General features: G+C 41.4%; 3 protein-coding genes across 3 annotated transcripts; 2 read left to right on the forward strand and 1 right to left on the reverse strand.

Annotated features, from left to right (window-relative positions):
• Nucleotides 1-1,161: 1,161 nt before the first annotated feature.
• Nucleotides 1,162-2,094, forward strand: LOC308461842 (olfactory receptor 4D1-like; the record flags this gene model as incomplete). Its single annotated transcript, XM_080979007.1, has 1 exon — nucleotides 1,162-2,094. The coding sequence occupies one exon, from the start codon at nucleotides 1,162-1,164 to the stop codon at nucleotides 2,092-2,094; it is 933 nt and encodes a 310-aa protein (XP_080835133.1).
• A 6,794-nt stretch (nucleotides 2,095-8,888) lies between these two features.
• On the forward strand, nucleotides 8,889-9,896 carry LOC308461843 (olfactory receptor 6M1-like; the record flags this gene model as incomplete). Its single annotated transcript, XM_080979008.1, has 1 exon — nucleotides 8,889-9,896. One exon carries the CDS (start codon nucleotides 8,889-8,891, stop codon nucleotides 9,894-9,896), a length of 1,008 nt encoding a protein of 335 aa, XP_080835134.1.
• A 6,287-nt stretch (nucleotides 9,897-16,183) lies between these two features.
• On the reverse strand, nucleotides 16,184-17,134 carry LOC308461844 (olfactory receptor 4D9-like; the record flags this gene model as incomplete). The annotated part of the gene is made up of 1 exon (XM_080979009.1): nucleotides 16,184-17,134. One exon carries the CDS (start codon nucleotides 17,132-17,134, stop codon nucleotides 16,184-16,186), a length of 951 nt encoding a protein of 316 aa, XP_080835135.1.
• Between the last annotated feature and the right edge of the window lie 272 nt (nucleotides 17,135-17,406).

The raw sequence follows: 17,406 nt of genomic DNA on the forward strand, positions 1-17,406 counted from the left end.
GTATGAATAGGAGTGACTCCATGTCCAACACCAGAGCCCCTTTGGATACAAATCCTTTGTCATCTCATATTATAACTAGGAGACAATAAGCATTGCTTATCATTTCAGGAGACTGTAGGGTTATTCTCCTTCAAAGGTAATCCTTTAGGTGCAGGTTTCTGGAGTCACTATTTCATTATAGCTCTTTTCTTACTCTTGTCTCTGTGTTCATTTCTGGTATTAAAAGCAGAAGCACTGAAGGTTCATTTGTTCACTATAGAAGATAAGAAGGCGTTCTTGGAGTAATACGCTCTAGACTCTAGCAAATGGAATGAAATAATTTTGGAAGAAAGAAAAATGGGGCTTGATCCTTTTTTCAATATTCTGCCTTCATGATTTCTAATGCTCAACTTATCATGGATTACTGATGATTTAAAAAGATAATGATGAGTTGAATGCTATACGTTGGTGATGGTATAATAGACTTTTTTTGCACTGAACTACATTATTCGTCTGAACAGATACTCACCGAGGAGAAATAACTGTGCTTCTCTAGGATGACAGTTTTCAACTTGTTTTGAAATTAGAAATGCAAAGTTCCCAGCTAATTGGACTGTTGTGGTATAAAATGTGGAAATTTATTTATTCTGTTTCATAACATTTAGATACTGCTTGATTGTAGGGGGCAGGGGGGAAACCTGAAAGTTGTTTCCAAAATGATAGCACACTAAAATTATCACTAACACATGTACATCATAATTTAAAACATACAGAAAGTTAAAAATGCCATATAATAGACTAAAACAAATTAGAATTCATACAAATTTTCTACAATAAACTGCCATAAGATTATGTCAATATGGCACATGACCCTTGCAAAAATAAGTAAAGCAATCCTTATACCTTTACTGGGGAATAAGACCCATTTACTCAATATGATTTACTTCTCCATAGACATGGTTGGGATTTGCCAACTTTTGAACCGTGGAAAATGTTTACATTTTTTAGTGATGCTGGACGGATGAAGTGATACTTGATGACGTCCAATTGTCTATCTACAACCCAAATTTATGATTTTATTGTTGTAGGGGACCTGTAATGGGTATGTCAAGAGTTGTTTTAGGAAGTAATTGGATGACATGACTTTTAGTGGTCCTTAGTGAGCCTCGGTAGGATGCTCACATGGAGAAGAACAGCACAGCAATAACAGAATTTGTCCTCCTGGGCTTCTCTCAGAATCCCAGAATACAGTCCCTTCTCTTCCTCCTTTTCCTCACTGTCTACAGCACAACTTGGTTAGGAAATCTCACCATTATAGTCACTGTGATCACCACCCCCAGCCTGCATACTCCCATGTACTTTTTGCTAGCCAACTTGGCTGTCGTAGACATCAGTGAATCGACAGTCACATCACTGAAAATATTATGGGACCTCTTCTCCCATACTCATACCATCTCCTACAATTGGTGCATTGCACAGATCTTCTTCTTCCATTTAACTGGGGGTGCTGTGGTTTTCTTACTCGTGGTGATGGCAGTGGACAGATACATAGCCATCTACAAGCCACTGCGATATTTAGTTATAATGAACAGAGAAGTTTGCATAGGTTTGGTAGCTGGGTCATGGTTGGGTGGCTTTGCTCACTCCATTGTCCAGATTGGAATTCTCATTCAGCTGCCTTTCTGCCAATCCAACATCCTGGATAATTTCTTCTGTGACATTCCACAGCTCATCAAACTGGCATGTGCTGATACATATATCCCAGAGTTGCTGATGGTTTGCAACAGTGGACTGCTCCTCACGTTGATCTTCTTCATCTTGCTTGTGTCATACACTGTCATCTTGGTGAAGATTAGAGCACATGTCACAGAAGGGAAGAACAAAGCTCTTTCCACCTGTGCAGCACAAATCATGGTCATGAGCTTAAACTTTGTTCCAGGAATGTTTGTTTATGACCGGCCTTTCAAGGTATTTCCTGGAGACAAGGTTGCCTCAGTCCTCTACAGTCTTTTAACACCAATGCTGAACTCAATGATCTTTACTTTGCGTAACACAGAGATGAAAAACAATGTTGGGAAAATAATGAGAAAACATTTGCTTTTCAAAAGGACTTAACCATCACTTTGTGTTCATCACAGACAGCCATAGAGGATGCAAGCTCTGGAACATTTTAAATAAAATATTTTCCAATCATTCGTATAATTTGTAGGCTTCAGAGCTGTGATTCATCTGAATATAAAACACCAATTTTGCTTCTTTGGATTATTATAAAGTAATAATGCAGCTTGCATAATATAATAGTTACTGTTAGTGCTGGGGTTTTTTTAGAAAAAAAGGTGGTAGAACTCACCATGAACGCCTCCCTTGTTTTCTTATAATGGCAATGGTGCCAACCTGAGAGGCACCAGAACTAAGAGATGCTGGAACTGGCCCACACTCAAGGATGGGAATAGCATTGTCAAGCATATAGAAGGACAGGTCTTGCTGAAGTAGAGGCAGCATGGCTTCTGCAAGCATAAGACTTGTCTTGACAAACCTTTAAGCTTATTTGGGAATGTCAAGAAGCGTACAGACAGAGGCAATCCAGAAAACATTGTGCACTTATTTAAAATACAATAATACTTAAAGTTTCAAAACGTACTTCACCAAATGTTCCCGAGTAAACTTAGCAGGATAGAAAAAGAAGAGAGATCTTCTTTGTAAAATATGCATAATGTGCATAAAAGTTGTGTGGAGGTTTGCATTTGCAGATGCCTCGCAGAGAACTGTATCAAGTGCAAAAGGTGCTTGTGCAGTTAGAGGCTTGTGCAGTCAGAGCTGCAAAAAAGAAGATGGAGTCTTTGGAATCAGCTACATTAGTAAAAAGAAAGAAAAAAAGGGTTTTAAATGTGTTATAGCACTGTGACACCAGATGGCACTGTGGAGTTCCACCTTTGGGCAATGTGATTTCCCATTAGGAGGTTTACAGTGCATTTCCCTGCAACATTTTTTTGATGTGTCTTGATTCAGCCTTTGTTTCAATGTTTTGTTAATTGATGACTTTGTTTCAATGTTATGTTAATTGGTGACTCATCCTTGCGTGTCAGGGCCTTTCCTACAAGCTACCAGCATGTAGAAGAAACAACTTTCTTATTGAGTTATATCAGGGAATTCTGCTCACATATCTCACATACTGTTGTAGATCTGGAAGCAAAGATTAGGGATAAATAGTCTGTTCTCCCAAATGAAGGGAGGTAGCAACTGGAATCCCCCAATGTTTGGTATTAAACATGTGCTTTTGAACTTGTACATAAATGATCTAGTGTTAGCAGTGAGCGGTGGCTGTTGATACCAAATTGTTCAGAGTGATTAAAACAAAATAAATTGTAAAGAGTTTCAAAGGATCTCTACAATGGACATTAAAATGGGTAATGGGCGGTAGAATGGCAGATTCCTGGGTGGCTTTAAAACAGGCTTAGAAAATTTTCTGTGCTATGACTATGTTCTGTCTCTGCAGCTGTTAGAAACTATTGTTGTGGTGAGCACTGCTTCACTCAGTTCCTGGAAAAAACAACAGAAAACCTTAACAAAAATACATGTACGGGAAATTCCAGACATCTCTTAAAATTCAAAATTCCCCCCAGGATGCCATTTTAGGTCTCCGATTTCCTGGCATGTCTGGAATTTTCCGGGCGTATGGCAAGCCTAATGCATCAGAGATTTCTTAACCCATACAAGCACATCTCTGTACACACCCAACATCCAGGTAAACAATGAGCATTATAATAAATAGTTCAGGGATACGTGAGCTAGGCCAATGCACTTCTGGAGTGTCCATGTGGCCTGAGGGTGTGGATGCTGTTGTGGCCTGGGTAGTCTTGAGCAGGGGTGGCCCATCCCGTTTCACCTCCTGGGAATAGGCTGCTGCTTCCCACCCCTCACCTTGCCCCCACTTCTGCTGCATGCCAAACTCAGCAAGAGGGGTGGCAGTCCGCAAGACGTTGACGCTTATCTTCTCCTACCAAGGGGCAGGGAAGATGAGCAGCAATGCCCTCCCATTTTGCTGAACTTGGCAGGAGGGGAGGTGTTCTGGTGGTGGTGGAAGTGATAAGGTGGGTGTTGCATCTTGTGCTTCGGCCACCTGTGGTGGGTGCTTCACTCCGCCTCACAGATTTGGTGTTGAGAACCAGACAGAGAGGCTTACATAGCTGCATTTGGCTCAGAGATTCCCCACTATTAGCTTGCCTTCCTTCCTTCCTTCCTTCCTTCCTTCCTTCCTTCCTTCCTTCCTTCCTTCCTTAGTTTTTATCCCACCTCTTCTTCCAATGAGCTCAAGGTAGTATACAGTGGTACCTCGGGTTACATACGCTTCAGGTTACATACGCTTCAGGTTACAGACTCTGCTAACCCAGAAATATTACCTCAGGTTAAGAACTTTGCTTCAGGATGAGAACAGAAATCACGTGGCTGTGGCACGGCGGCAGTGGGAGTCCCCATTAGCTAAAGTGGTGCTTCAGGTTAAGAACAGTTCCAGGTTAAGAACAGACCTCCAGAACGAATTAAGTTCTTAACCCGAGGTTCCACTGTACATGATTCTTTCCCTTCGCCAAAAAAGCTTCCCCAAACCCTGTGAGGTAGGTTAGGCAGAGAGACACCCAGTAAGCTTCATGGCTAAGTGGGAATTGGAACCTTGGTCTCCCATGCCTCCGTACAGCACTGTAAATCACTACCCCAAACTGGCTCCTGGCAATAAATGAACATACTATTTATCAGCTCCTGTCTGGAGACTTCAATACATAGGCAATGTTCAGCAGACAACATGCTTTTCATTTGGTTTTCATAATAATTATTTTTATTACATTGAATCAATATTTTTGCCAGCATTTTCAGTTATAATGGTAATATGTCGCAACATGAAAACGATACTAATAAAGAAATAATAATAATAATCCTTGTGTTTGCAATTCCTCCTTGCCTCTTGTGGTTGAAATAATTGATATATAATACCTTCAAGGACCACAGTGATTCAATTAAACTGCTAATTGAATATCAGTGACACCTTTAGGGTAGAATGAAATTATTTGCTGTGGGGAAAATGAAGAGAAGAGCAGTGATGAGAATAAATGCCATTTTTGAATCTTATTAATACAGTATAATACTATTAATTGAATCTTATTAATAGCTATGTCGGGCAACATTTCAAACATTGGGAAATAACTGCATGATGGGGTACTGCATACAAGATTAAGCACTGGACTGATCTGTAAATGCCTTATACAAAAAATATTCATTATTTACTCCATGTTATCTGCATATAAGTGCTTTGGAATTGACTCAGGAAAGTTTTGCCATAATTTAACCCTTAGGGATATATACCGTATTTTTCGCTCTATTGGACGCACCGGACCACAGGACGCACCTAGTTTTTAGAGGGGGAAATCAAGGAAAAAAATATTATCCCCCCCCCAGCCCCAAAGAGCAACGGACAGGCTGCATGCAGCCTGTCCACTTCTCCCAGAGCTTCTCGGGGCTGCGGGGGAAGCCCGGGTTCCCCCCCCCAGCCCCAAAGAGCAAAGAAGCCAAGACAGTGCGCGGGATCTATAGCCGCGCAACCTCTCCAGCCAGGAGCTAAACCTCTCCAGTGCAGCTAAAGAAGACAAGGCAGCAAGCGCGATCCATCCCGCTCACTGCCTTGGCTTCTTCTTTAGCCTTGCACAGCATCTTTAGTCCTGCGCAACGGGATGGATTGCGCCCGCTGTCCACCGGGGCTGGACTAGATGACTCCTGGGGTTCCCTTCCAACCCTGCAATTCTATGACCTCGGAAGGTGTTTGGGTCTCCACCACTGGAGGCTTTTAAGCAGCGGTTGGGGGACCGTCTGCCTGGCGTTCTTTAGCTGTGATTCCTACATTGTGAGGGGGCTGGGCTAGATGACCCTTGGGTGGCCCTCCCAACTCTATACAGTCCTACAGTTCTGCGGCAGGAGATCCACAGCCACTTCACACAATGCCCACTCCCAATTTTCATCTGAGAGACATGTGTCTCTCAGTACCCCCCTACCTGCCACACTTCCCCCACCCCACTTAAGCTGAGGGAATTCCTGCCCAGAGAAACTCCCAGCAATCAAGGAGGAGGAATCCGCTGCAGCCGTGAGCAGCGGAGGATCCATGGTCCCCTTCCTTCTCTCCTCCGTGGTTGCTTTGAAGGAGGAAAGTGGGAGAGGAGCTGCTTACACGAGTGTAAGCTGCTCCCCTCCCACTTTGCTGCTTCAAAGCAATTACGGAGGAGGAATCCGCTGAAGCCTCCAGCAGCGGAGGATCCATGGTCCCCTTCCTTCTCTCCTCCGTAGTTGCTTTGAAGGAGGAAAGTGGGAGAGGAGCTGCTTACACGAGTGTAAGCTGCTCCCCTCCCACTTTGCTGCTTCAAAGGGAGCCCGGGAGGAGGGAATCTGCTGCAGCCTCGAGCAGCGAAGAGGATCCATGGGTCCCCTCTTTCCCTCCTCCGTGGTTGCTTTGAAGCAGGAAAGTGGGAGAGGAGCTGCTTACACGAGTGTAAACTGCCCCCCTCCCACTTTCCTGCTTCAAAGCAATTACGGAGGAGGAATCCGCTGAAGCCTCCAGCAGCGGAGGATCCATGGTCCCCTTCCTTCCCTCCTCCGTAGTTGCTTTGAAGGAGGAAAGTGGGAGAGGAGCTGCTTACACGAGTGTAAGCTGCTCCCCTCCCACTTTGCTGCTTCAAAGGGAGCCCGGGAGGAGGGAATCTGCTGCAGCCTCGAGCAGCGAAGAGGATCCATGGGTCCCCTCTTTCCCTCCTCCGTGGTTGCTTTGAAGCAGGAAAGTGGGAGAGGAGCTGCTTACACGAGTGTAAGCTGCTCCCCTCCCACTTTGCTGCTTCAAAGGGAGCCCGGGAGGAGGGAATCTGCTGCAGCCTCGAGCAGCGAAGAGGATCCATGAGTCCCCTCTTTCCCTCCTCCGTGGTTGCTTTGAAGCAGGAAAGTGGGAGAGGAGCTGCTTACACGAGTGTAAGCTGCTCCCCTCCCACATTGCCGCTTCAAAGGGAGCCCGGGAGGAGGGAATCTGCTGCAGCTTCCCCCAACTCCCGCAGAAGCCGCGCGCTCTTTAAAGGGGCTGTGCGGCTTCTCCTGGCTTTTCTGGGAGGTGGGGGGATTCCCCCACCTCGTAGAAAAGCCCGCAGGAGCCGCGCAGCCTTTAAAGAGATGCCGCTCTTGGGGGCTTTTCCCCCAGGAGGGAGAAGGGACTGCTGCAGCCAGTCAGTCCCTTCTCCCTCCTAGAGAAAAGTCCGCAAGAGCGCACGAAGCTTGTGTGCGGCTCTTGAGGGCTTTTCCCGCCTGCCTCCCCCCTGCATTCGCTCCATAGGACGCACACACATTTTCCCTTGCTTTTTAGGAGGGAAAAAGTGCGTCCTATGGTGCGAAAAATACGGTACCTATTGTATGATGAACAACCTTTCCCATATATTCTGTAGGAAACAGAAATGTACTGAGTAAATCGCTACCAGCAAGGAAAGAACCTAAGAGTATGACATAGGTAAGCGGATTCCTAATTTCTCTAATACTTAAATTGAAACTTTTGAAAATTTAAGGAGTATGAAGTATTATTTTTCTCTCAGACCCATGCCCAATCTGCTTCAAATGTTAAAACTATTCCATGGCCCACAGAACCGAAGAACACAAAATTGACAAATTACTTATTGCTGTGAAACTGGAAATATGTGTTTTGTTTTCCATCTCTGCAGCTATTTAAACGAGGCAAGACAGAGAACACGGAGGTCGATGGGACCATCCACATTGTTGTCGTTGGTGTTGATGTCTTTGATAAGCTGAGTTAATTTTTATTTTTTCCAAACACATCAGTGAGTATAAGAGAAAGAAAGGCATGAGGATGGGAGTTAAGGGTTTCCATGAGACACTGTGGGAACGGGTTACAGAGGAAAGACCTGAGAGAGGTACACATCATTCTCTTTTCTTTCCTACTTCCCTTGTTATCTGTACTCATGTGCCATCCACTTTCTTTTTTCCTTTGTGTTGGCCTAAAATTTATTCTACTAGGGAAGGAGAGGGAATTTCCTTCTAATACAATACAATACAATACAATACAATACAATACAATACAATACAATACAATACAATACAATACAATACAAAACAATACAATACAATTATATAAAACTATGTATACTTTGGGCTAAAGTTGCATGCAGGGAGCTGTACTTGCAGAACTGGGCTTCCCATTCCTCTCTTATCACCTTGCGGTCTCAAAATTTGCTCTGATGGAGCCTTCAGTGCTCTGCAGCAGATGCTGGGGGGAGCACTACAGAGGAAAAGAGGGGTGCAAGCTGAAGTCTGTAATGTTAGCAGAACAGCAGCATTATAAAAAATGTTTCAACAATACAATTTCAAATGGAAGATGCTATAACTTTGGATAAATTAAATGATAATCAGAACTGAGTCAAATTTGAGCACTTTTGTGTGCTTTTGATTTCAAAATGGAATATTTAGGAAATTGAAAACATTTTTCAATTTGGAAATTAATGGGATATAAACATTTTAAAATTTATTTAAAGTGTTTAAGATAAGAACAAAGACCAGATTCAAGACATTGCATAATGGGGATCAATTTTTATATTGAATTGCCATGATCTATAGTAACAAACTATTAAAAAGGTTCAAATTAGCAGCCATCTTTACACCGCTCTTTTCACTTTGTCTCTGGGTTTAAACAAGCATAGCTGATGTTTCTCATGCATATTTCCATGCATTATCCCACAGGAATCACCATCCAGCATCTTTTGTGCTTAAATAACTTATGGTGTCCCTACCATTGTATCATGTAGAGATTTCAACATAGAAGAAGAATTGTTCATCTTGCTGCTCTCCATTTATTCAAGTGACTGTATTAGTTGTACAGCATAATGAGGAACCAGACAAGGACTGTGAATGAATTTATACTCCTAGGATTCATTGGGACTAAGAGGGTTGAACCACTACTTTTCATTTTATTCTTCATCACCTACACTGTTGCTATGGTAGGCAACTTTATCGTTATTACCTTGGTGTGGTGTGAGAACAGCCTTCACAGCCCAATGTACATGTTCATTGCTAACCTGTCTTTTTTAGAGATTATATTCACCACCACAGTTATCCCTAAAATGCTATTCAATTTCATGAGTCAAAGAAAATCTATCGGCTTGTATAGTTGCATCCTGCAGGCTTACATATATTTCTCAACAGGTTCCACAGAGTTCTTCCTTTTGGCTATCATGTCATTCGATCGCTATCTGGCCATTTGCAATCCTCTGAGATATGCAGCCATCATGAGCACACATGTATGTTTTCAACTTATAGCTGCCTCCTGGATGTGGGGCTTCTTTGCAGTCCTACCACCTACAATCCTGGTAGGCCAGCTGCCATTTTGTGGACCCAATTCCATCAACCATTTCTTTTGTGATGTTGACCCAGTTCTCAAGCTGGCCTGCTTTGATGTAAAGAAGATTGAGATTATTAATTTTGTCAATTCAGCCTTGCTCCTCCTAGGCTCATTACTGGTGACAAGTGTATCCTATATATTCATTATTGCAACAGTACTGAGGATCCCCTCAGCAAAAGGACGACAGAAAGCATTCTCTACGTGTGCCTCTCACCTAATTGTGGTGACACTGTTCTATGGGAGTTCTATTTTCATTTATGTTCAGCCACAAAAAAATCACTCATTGGACCTCAACAAGGTAGCCAGCATACTGAACACAGTGATAACTCCACTAATGAATCCCTTTATTTATAGCCTAAGAAACAAAAAAGTCAAGGAGGCCCTGGACCATTTAGTCAAAAGAAAGATTTTCCCCTTAATTAACCTCAGAGTCCTGAAAATGGAAGAAGGGTCCCAACACTGTGTAGTATTAAATCACAATGTAAGTAAATGAAGATTATGTAGGGGTTTACATGCATGCATTGGAATGGGAAAGAAATATGGTTCAGCTGAAAGTTCTGGAAATATTCTGTAGGTCATTCTTTTTGGAGATATTGAACCTTAATTACAGCTTTCAAACTAACTATTGAAATTCTGTGGTGTTTAAAACTTAAAATACTCTTTCATGGATAACTCTCACAGTATATTCTTTGAACAGCCACTGTCTTTCAACTCCAGATCAGTAAGTTGCTACAAAAACTATCCACTCATGACTCTTTGAGCTTGTTTGGAAACAGTAGCCTACAAATATGGTAGTTATTAACAATTTCTATAATTGGGAATCTAAAAAAGCCCCTGAAAACTATAATATGTTATTATTGGAAGGAGAAAATTAACCATCGCTAGAAGCTGTTTTCCTAGGCTAATGAAAATAATGTAACTGTGTTTCTGAGTGGCATCAAGTTTAATGTTTCAAATCGTACTTTAAATATGATTTATAGATCTCCAACAGTATTTTTTTCTACAAACACGTTTAGCTCTCTAGAGGCAGCTGTGAATTCCTTGAAAGTATTCCTGATAATTTTTAATTTTAGAGTTGAAGAATTAAGGAACAATTTGTCATAACACAGTTTTCTGTTGTGGATAGACTGTCATTTTTCTAACATAAGTGGGATCTGAGGCATGGAATGTTCCTGTTTAGGCTTCCAGCCAATCACCCAACCATGCCCTATTCCAGGGTACTCCATTACACCCCTACTAGTTTTCTGCTTCCCGACCCCACCACCAATTTGGGCCAATGGAAGTTCTTCCCAATGCAAATAGCGCCATAGACTCATATCTGATCAAGACTACAGCATGAAGCAAATGGTTAAAGGTCAACACCCAAACATAAGGGTCTGATCTAGTTGTGGTTGGTTTGTCTTTTTGTTTTTTAAAAAATATTTTTATTAATTTTCCAAACTATTCCAGTCAAACCAAATTAATTTAATACAATTTCTTAAAATCAGGTTTCCCACTTCCGATGCAATCGTATGTCCAAGATATGTTATTAGAACTGTTTCGCTGCTTCCTTTCTTATTTAGTCTCCACTTGACATCCTTCACTTGTTGTCAAGCCATTCTTCCAGCTGTCCACGATTTCACCTTACAAACAGCAACCTTGGTTAAATCTTACGTATATATTTATAATCCATTACACGTGTGTAATCTTTCATCTTCATTTTTGTTCTAGACCTGGTGTGTTGAAAGAGTTCAGTTCTTTCTCTTGTTGTTTGCAGTGTTGGTATGAGTGGTACAAGGTCACATTTAATTGCATTTCACTGTTATCAAACTAACTTGTGAACCACAGCCATAAATAAATTGCTGAGTGAACTATCCAGACTTCACCATTAAATTCCCCACTGCAATTCTCTCTCAGCACACAACACACAGCAAAAAAATGATAATGATGATAATGATAATGACAATGAATTCATGCTGTTGCTAATTGCAAGTACCATGTTGTATTTAGTTTGGCACACAATCAGAGATGGAAAACAGATTCTTCAGTCTTCAGCAGTGTGCAAATGTATGTGTGACTGATGAAATGAAATGGGTTTATCCTGCCTGACGAACACCTACAATAAAACAATAAAGAGGGTGGTTGGTCTACTGCAAGAGACACAAGCTAATATCACCAAGGCAACTATCTGTAAACAAACAATAAACACCCATAAAATGGCAAAAGTAGTTTCTTTCCAAAATAGATTTTATCTTAAATAATTGCAAATGCAGTAAATAAAGAATCCATTTGTGATATATCAGTAGTTCTGTGCTCGTTTTTTTGCTCTTTCCAAAATTGGTTTTATTTCAAAAAGTAATAACCAGGGCACCTCAAAAGCTGTTGAGACTTTTTCTTTTTCTCAAAAACTCTAAAAAAATGATGGAAGACAGCCCTACTGTATGGTCTAATGAGGCATCTGATGAAGACCTGCATTTTAAAATGAGCTTAAAAAATATATTTGTAAATGTTTGTATCTCTCATGCCAGGCAGAAACCAGCTGGGTGCTTTGGCAGATGTTTATCTTCCTAAACAGGGCCCCTCTGATCTATAAGCGAGTGCCTCAGGGTTGTAAAAGGAAATTACAGGCTGGGAGCAAAAGGTGACACTGACCATACAAATTACAGAATACAATCAAGCTGCAAAGACACAATTAAGAGTTGGTAAATAGTGAAATTTATTGTTTAACAGATAATATACCATGTGCCTCCCATTAAGACTTGAGCCATATTTTCCTAAGGTTAAAGGGCAAGAGCTAATAGAAACAGCAGCTGGCTTGAAAGGGTGGTGTAGATCTAAGAGGTTGCTTTTGAAGGTGTTTCCTCTTTACTTTGAAAAGGCCTTTCCTTCTAAAAATCTATCTATGTTATGTATGAAATATATTGGCTTAAATGTAATTATGCAAAGGATTTAGAAAGTAAGAAATGTTAGATTCTTATGTTAGATTCTTATTTCATTGATGGTGTGTGAGAAGGTGAACCCAAGATCTCTGTTTCAGACAAAATTTAATGAGCCATTTGTTTTGGAGTGAATAGGGCAATAGGGCAATAGGGCAAAGATGATCTGATAATTAAGGTGCCTGGTCGAGGCAAATGTAAGATATATGGCTACTTGTCTGCCATTTATGGATAGAAGGAAATATAGCTCTTTGTCTCCCATAAAAGGTAATAGGAAATGGGTGTATCTTTTATGATTGGTTCTAGCAAACAGCCAAAAGGAATTTCAACCAGGCTGATTGGACAGAGGCAGCCAAAGGAGGAGCAAGGGGGCTGGGCTGAGGGAATATAAGTGCTGGCCATCAGGGCTGGAGTGGGCAGAGCTTTGGTATCCATATACCACTGTGTCTCTCATTTATTTGTCTGACAATTAAATTATTATTTTAATTTCTCTATTGCTGCGTTGAATATTTCATTCCAGCTAAGCGTTAACCACAAGCAGGGTGCTACACTATCTCACTAAGTCTCTCTGCTCTGCTCCACTCCCCTCCCCTGCCTTATACTTAGCCTTCTTCCTTTGCCTGATTAGTTCACAGCCACCCTTCAGGGCACACACATTCTTCCCCCTTCTGCATCATAGTCTGTCAATTCAATCCCAGGATTTATGACAGCTGGATGGTGATTGGCCTTGCATATGTGATTATGCTATCCACATGTCACCCTGTTCTGTGTGGATTCCCCATCAAGGGGTTCCCAGACAAATAGAATTGTGGCTAAGCCCTGAAATTACAACACAAAACTCCTGTGATTTTCTGATTTCAGCGTTGCAAATGAATTTTTTATGGAAGCAAATAACATGGAAATGAGTGCTAAACTTCCACCAGATTCTGCTAGTTTTTCAGATGTGGCTTTTACATCATGTGAAAGCTCACATAAAACATGGAAATTATCAGGTAATAAAACATCAGGAAAATGCAGTAAAATACTGTCAGAAGTTTAAGTATGGCATCCCAAGTGCTTAACCCCTCACTGTCACCATCCCACAATCAAGTGTACACAGCATAAACACAAGGCTTAACAAGACCCTGGTGTCCCACCAAAGATTATTTGTGCACTTTTATTTGCTTAAGCCTTAATGGGTCAAAAATTGTATAGAAAAAGGGTGGGTTTTTGACCATTTGAGCTGTTGCGTGCCGAGGTCCCCAGGTCCACCCCAATAACTCACACATCACACAGAACTTTTCGTTTAAGATTTTTGGCATAATTTTGGTCACAAATTTATTAAAATACAAATTTGTGAGTGGTTGCTTAGGCATTGGTTGTGACTATCTGCCCCCACCATGCGGGACAGGCTGACATTCCGCACGATGCGAAGGTCAGAATAGGGGAATACACTTGGGGGTAGCAACAGCAGGAAACCTGCCCTCACCCCAAATGCAACCAGGAGATCATTGCTATGGCCCGAGCCCCCTTTGCAGAGTGGACAAGCAATAGTTAGCCCCCAGTTCCTTTAACGGAATCCCTTGCAGCAGCAGCATTAGAGGGGCAGGCACAGCCAATCCATGCCCCTCAACCAACCAAACCATAAACCAATGCCTAACCGCGAACCTTACAAGTTGTGACGATTTGCTACGCAGTAGGCAAAAACCAAATGGCTCCAGCCAATCAGCCAGATGGACAAAATTCCTACCAGGCCCCCACTCAAAGCAGACGACCCCATGACAGGCATACAAGGTCAAAGCGAACAACCTTATTCTGCGAGGGAGGGAGGGGCAATCCGATGCACGGGCGAAAAGAGGAAGCCCTAGCCCCGTGCAAGGAGTTTTAGTATTTCTGGCTGTCAATCAATAAATGGCAACATTAACTTCTTCCCAACAACAAGGGAAGTCCCAATCGCATCAGTGGCCAACAATCAATTAGCCCACCCCCCAACTTTGGAGTGTCCTGGAGGTCCCCACCGCAACACGTGCTCTCCATGAAGGAGAACACGCTTTGGCAGCAAAACAAGGAGATATTTGAAGGGGGCCAAAGAGAGGGAAACTTTGAAAATAATTTGATGGTGGGGGCAAGAAATTGCACTTGTCATGGTAAATATCTCAAATGGTTGAGGGTCATTTTCAAACTCCAACCTTTATAAAAAATGTCTTCCAAACACGTGCAGCCACGCAGGGCTCTTCACAAAGAGGCTGAGAGCCTGGCAACACTTCATAGAATCCAGAGAATGTCACCATGGGGTTTTTGTAGAAAGTGCTGCTAAACAATAAGCACAAAGACCCCTCCACAACACTGCAAGTGCAAATAAGGTTTTCTAAAGCTCAGAGAGCAATGCCTTAGTCATGCTGGCCACAGGACCCGGAAACTGTACACAGGCTCCCTCGGCCAATAAAGTGAGATGAGCACTGCAATCCCAGAGTCGGTCACGACTGGACCTAATGGTCAGGAGTAAAGGTCAAAGAGCTGTACCTTTACTATAACCCCATTAGATCAAGCAATCCCTTGAGGCTTACAGCTGAGTAACCTTTTGAAGAGGCCCTCATGACCCTGTGGCACCCTGCCTCTTTCATGGCAACAGATTTACGCACCACTTGGTTGTAAAAAGCAGTTTATGAAGAAAATAAAACAACAAAATTAACAGTAAAAGGGGTTAAAAACAACTATTGAAAACATTTTAAAAAATAAAATCAGCAATAAACTAAAAACAGAATAAAATATCAACACTAACACTGCTATAGTGACAGCGGGCAGATCAGTACTTTAGATGAGTACCCATGCATTAATTCTTATACAGAACACAGTGAGTCTTTCTTGTTTTATTGTTCTCTACCCTGAAGCTGCACCTTCAGGCATTGCAAATTTCATTTTTGTTATTAGAATTACTCATTCAATTATTTTCAGCTTTTGGAAAGGGCCTACATTATGTTTTAATGTATTATATACTGTGATGTTAGCCGCCCTTAGCCTGGTCCTGGCTGGGGAGCGTGGGATATAAATAATAATAATAATAATAATAATAATAATAATAATAATTACATAAGTCCAACTCATCATGTCCTTAACTGTAAATATAATTTACAGCCCGCCTATACACTGGCAGCCCATTTGTTTCCATGCCAAATTTGAAGTGTTTAGATATTAAAAGCCTTCTGTGGCCCAGGACCCCGAGAACTGACTTTCCCTATGTAAAAGAAGAAGAAGAGTTTGGATTTGATATCCCGCTTTATCACTACCCTAAGGAGTCTCAAAGCGGCTAACATTCTCCTTTCCCTTCCTCCCCCACAACAAACACTCTGTGAGGTGAGTGGAGCTGAGAGACTTCAGAGAAGTGTGACTGGCCCAAGGTCACCCAGCAGCTGCATGTGGAGGAGCGGAGACACGAACCCAGTTCACCAGATTACGAGTCCACTGCTCTTAACCACTACACCACACTCGGACTGTGACATCATCATAAGAAACGCTTCTCTTTGTGCCACTGTTGAGGGAGGTCCAGAAGGTGGTGACAAGAGATCAGGCCCTTTTGGTCGTCGTATCTCATTATTATTATTTTTTAAAAAATGCTTTCCCCAGAAAACCCCACTTCTCATAATTTCAGTGCCAGGTAAATGCAGTTCTCTTTTCCAGGGCATTTAGGCAAAAACTTATAATATAATATAATATAATATAATATAATATAATATAATATAATATAATACAATAATATAATATAATATAATATAATATAATATAATATAATATAATATAAATTTTTTTTTTGTAATTTCTTCACTAAATAAGTTTAAAGCAATATATAAGGATGCTTAAATAATAATCAATATACATAAAATAACATTTACAGTTTTGAATCTTTCTGATAAAACCTCAGCACTTTCCTCACTAGCCTCCTTATAGCATTTTTCATCTCTGTATTTCTTAATGTGTAAATGATTGGATTCAGCACTGGGCTGATAACTGTGTAGAGAATGGAGACCACCTTATTTTCTGTAAATGTCTTGAAGGGCTGGTCATAAATATAGATACATGGGATGAAGTGTAAACTTACTACTGTGATCTGGGCTGCACATGTTGAAAGAGCTTTGTGCTTCCCTTCTGAAACGTGTTTTCTTATCTTGAACAAGATGATGATGTATGAAATCAGCAAAGCAATGAAGGTTCCTGTCACACCAAGTCCATTGTTGGAGACCAGAAGTAGTTCAACAGTATAGATGTCTGTGCAGGCCAATTTGACCACCTGTGGAACATCGCAGAAGAAATTATCCAGTATGTTGGGACCACAGAATGGTAATTGCAGGATCAGTGCTACCTGGACCATGGAGTGAATGGAGCCACCTAGCCATGAACACAAAATGATCCCAAAGCAGGTTTTCTTGTTCATGATGATCATGTATTGCAATGGCTTGTGAATAGCTAGATATCGATCAACTGCCATCATTGTAAGAGAGAAAACGACAGTACCCCCAATGAAGTGAAAAAAGAAAATCTGTGTCAAACATCCATGGAAAGAGATGGTTTTGTTCTTGGAAATGAGCATTTGTAGCAATTTAGGTGCAGTTACTGTAGATTCACTAACATCCAGAAAAGCCAAGTTGGCCAGGAAAATATATAAGGGCATGTGGAGATGGGGGTCTGATATTACAGTGATTATAATGGTGACATTCCCTAACCAAGTAGCTATATAAACTGTCAGGAACAGAAAAAATAAAAACTGTTCAAATTCTGAAGGTTGTGACATTCCTACAAATACAAATTCTGTAACTCTGATTGTGAAGTTATCCACCGCCATTCTGTAGACTTGTGACAAATATCTGGAGGGAGGAAATAATATTTTTTTCATTTCATTTTCTCCACATTTTCATTTGGTTATCACTTTATTTCTTCACAATGTTCAAAGTGTATGGGTGATTCTATTTTTGGCCACTTTACCTTGTGAAAAATTTCAGGAACTTAAATTTGGTCCTAAAAAATCTTATCTGTGTCCTGCTTTTGGACTTCCTGTAGGCACCTGCTTGTCTGCTGTGACTGGAAAGCAGAATACTGGGCTTGACTGGCCATGAG

This window comes from Podarcis pityusensis (assembly GCF_964106645.2).
Source record: "Podarcis pityusensis genome assembly, chromosome: 13".
Taxonomy (NCBI): domain Eukaryota; kingdom Metazoa; phylum Chordata; class Lepidosauria; order Squamata; family Lacertidae; genus Podarcis; species Podarcis pityusensis.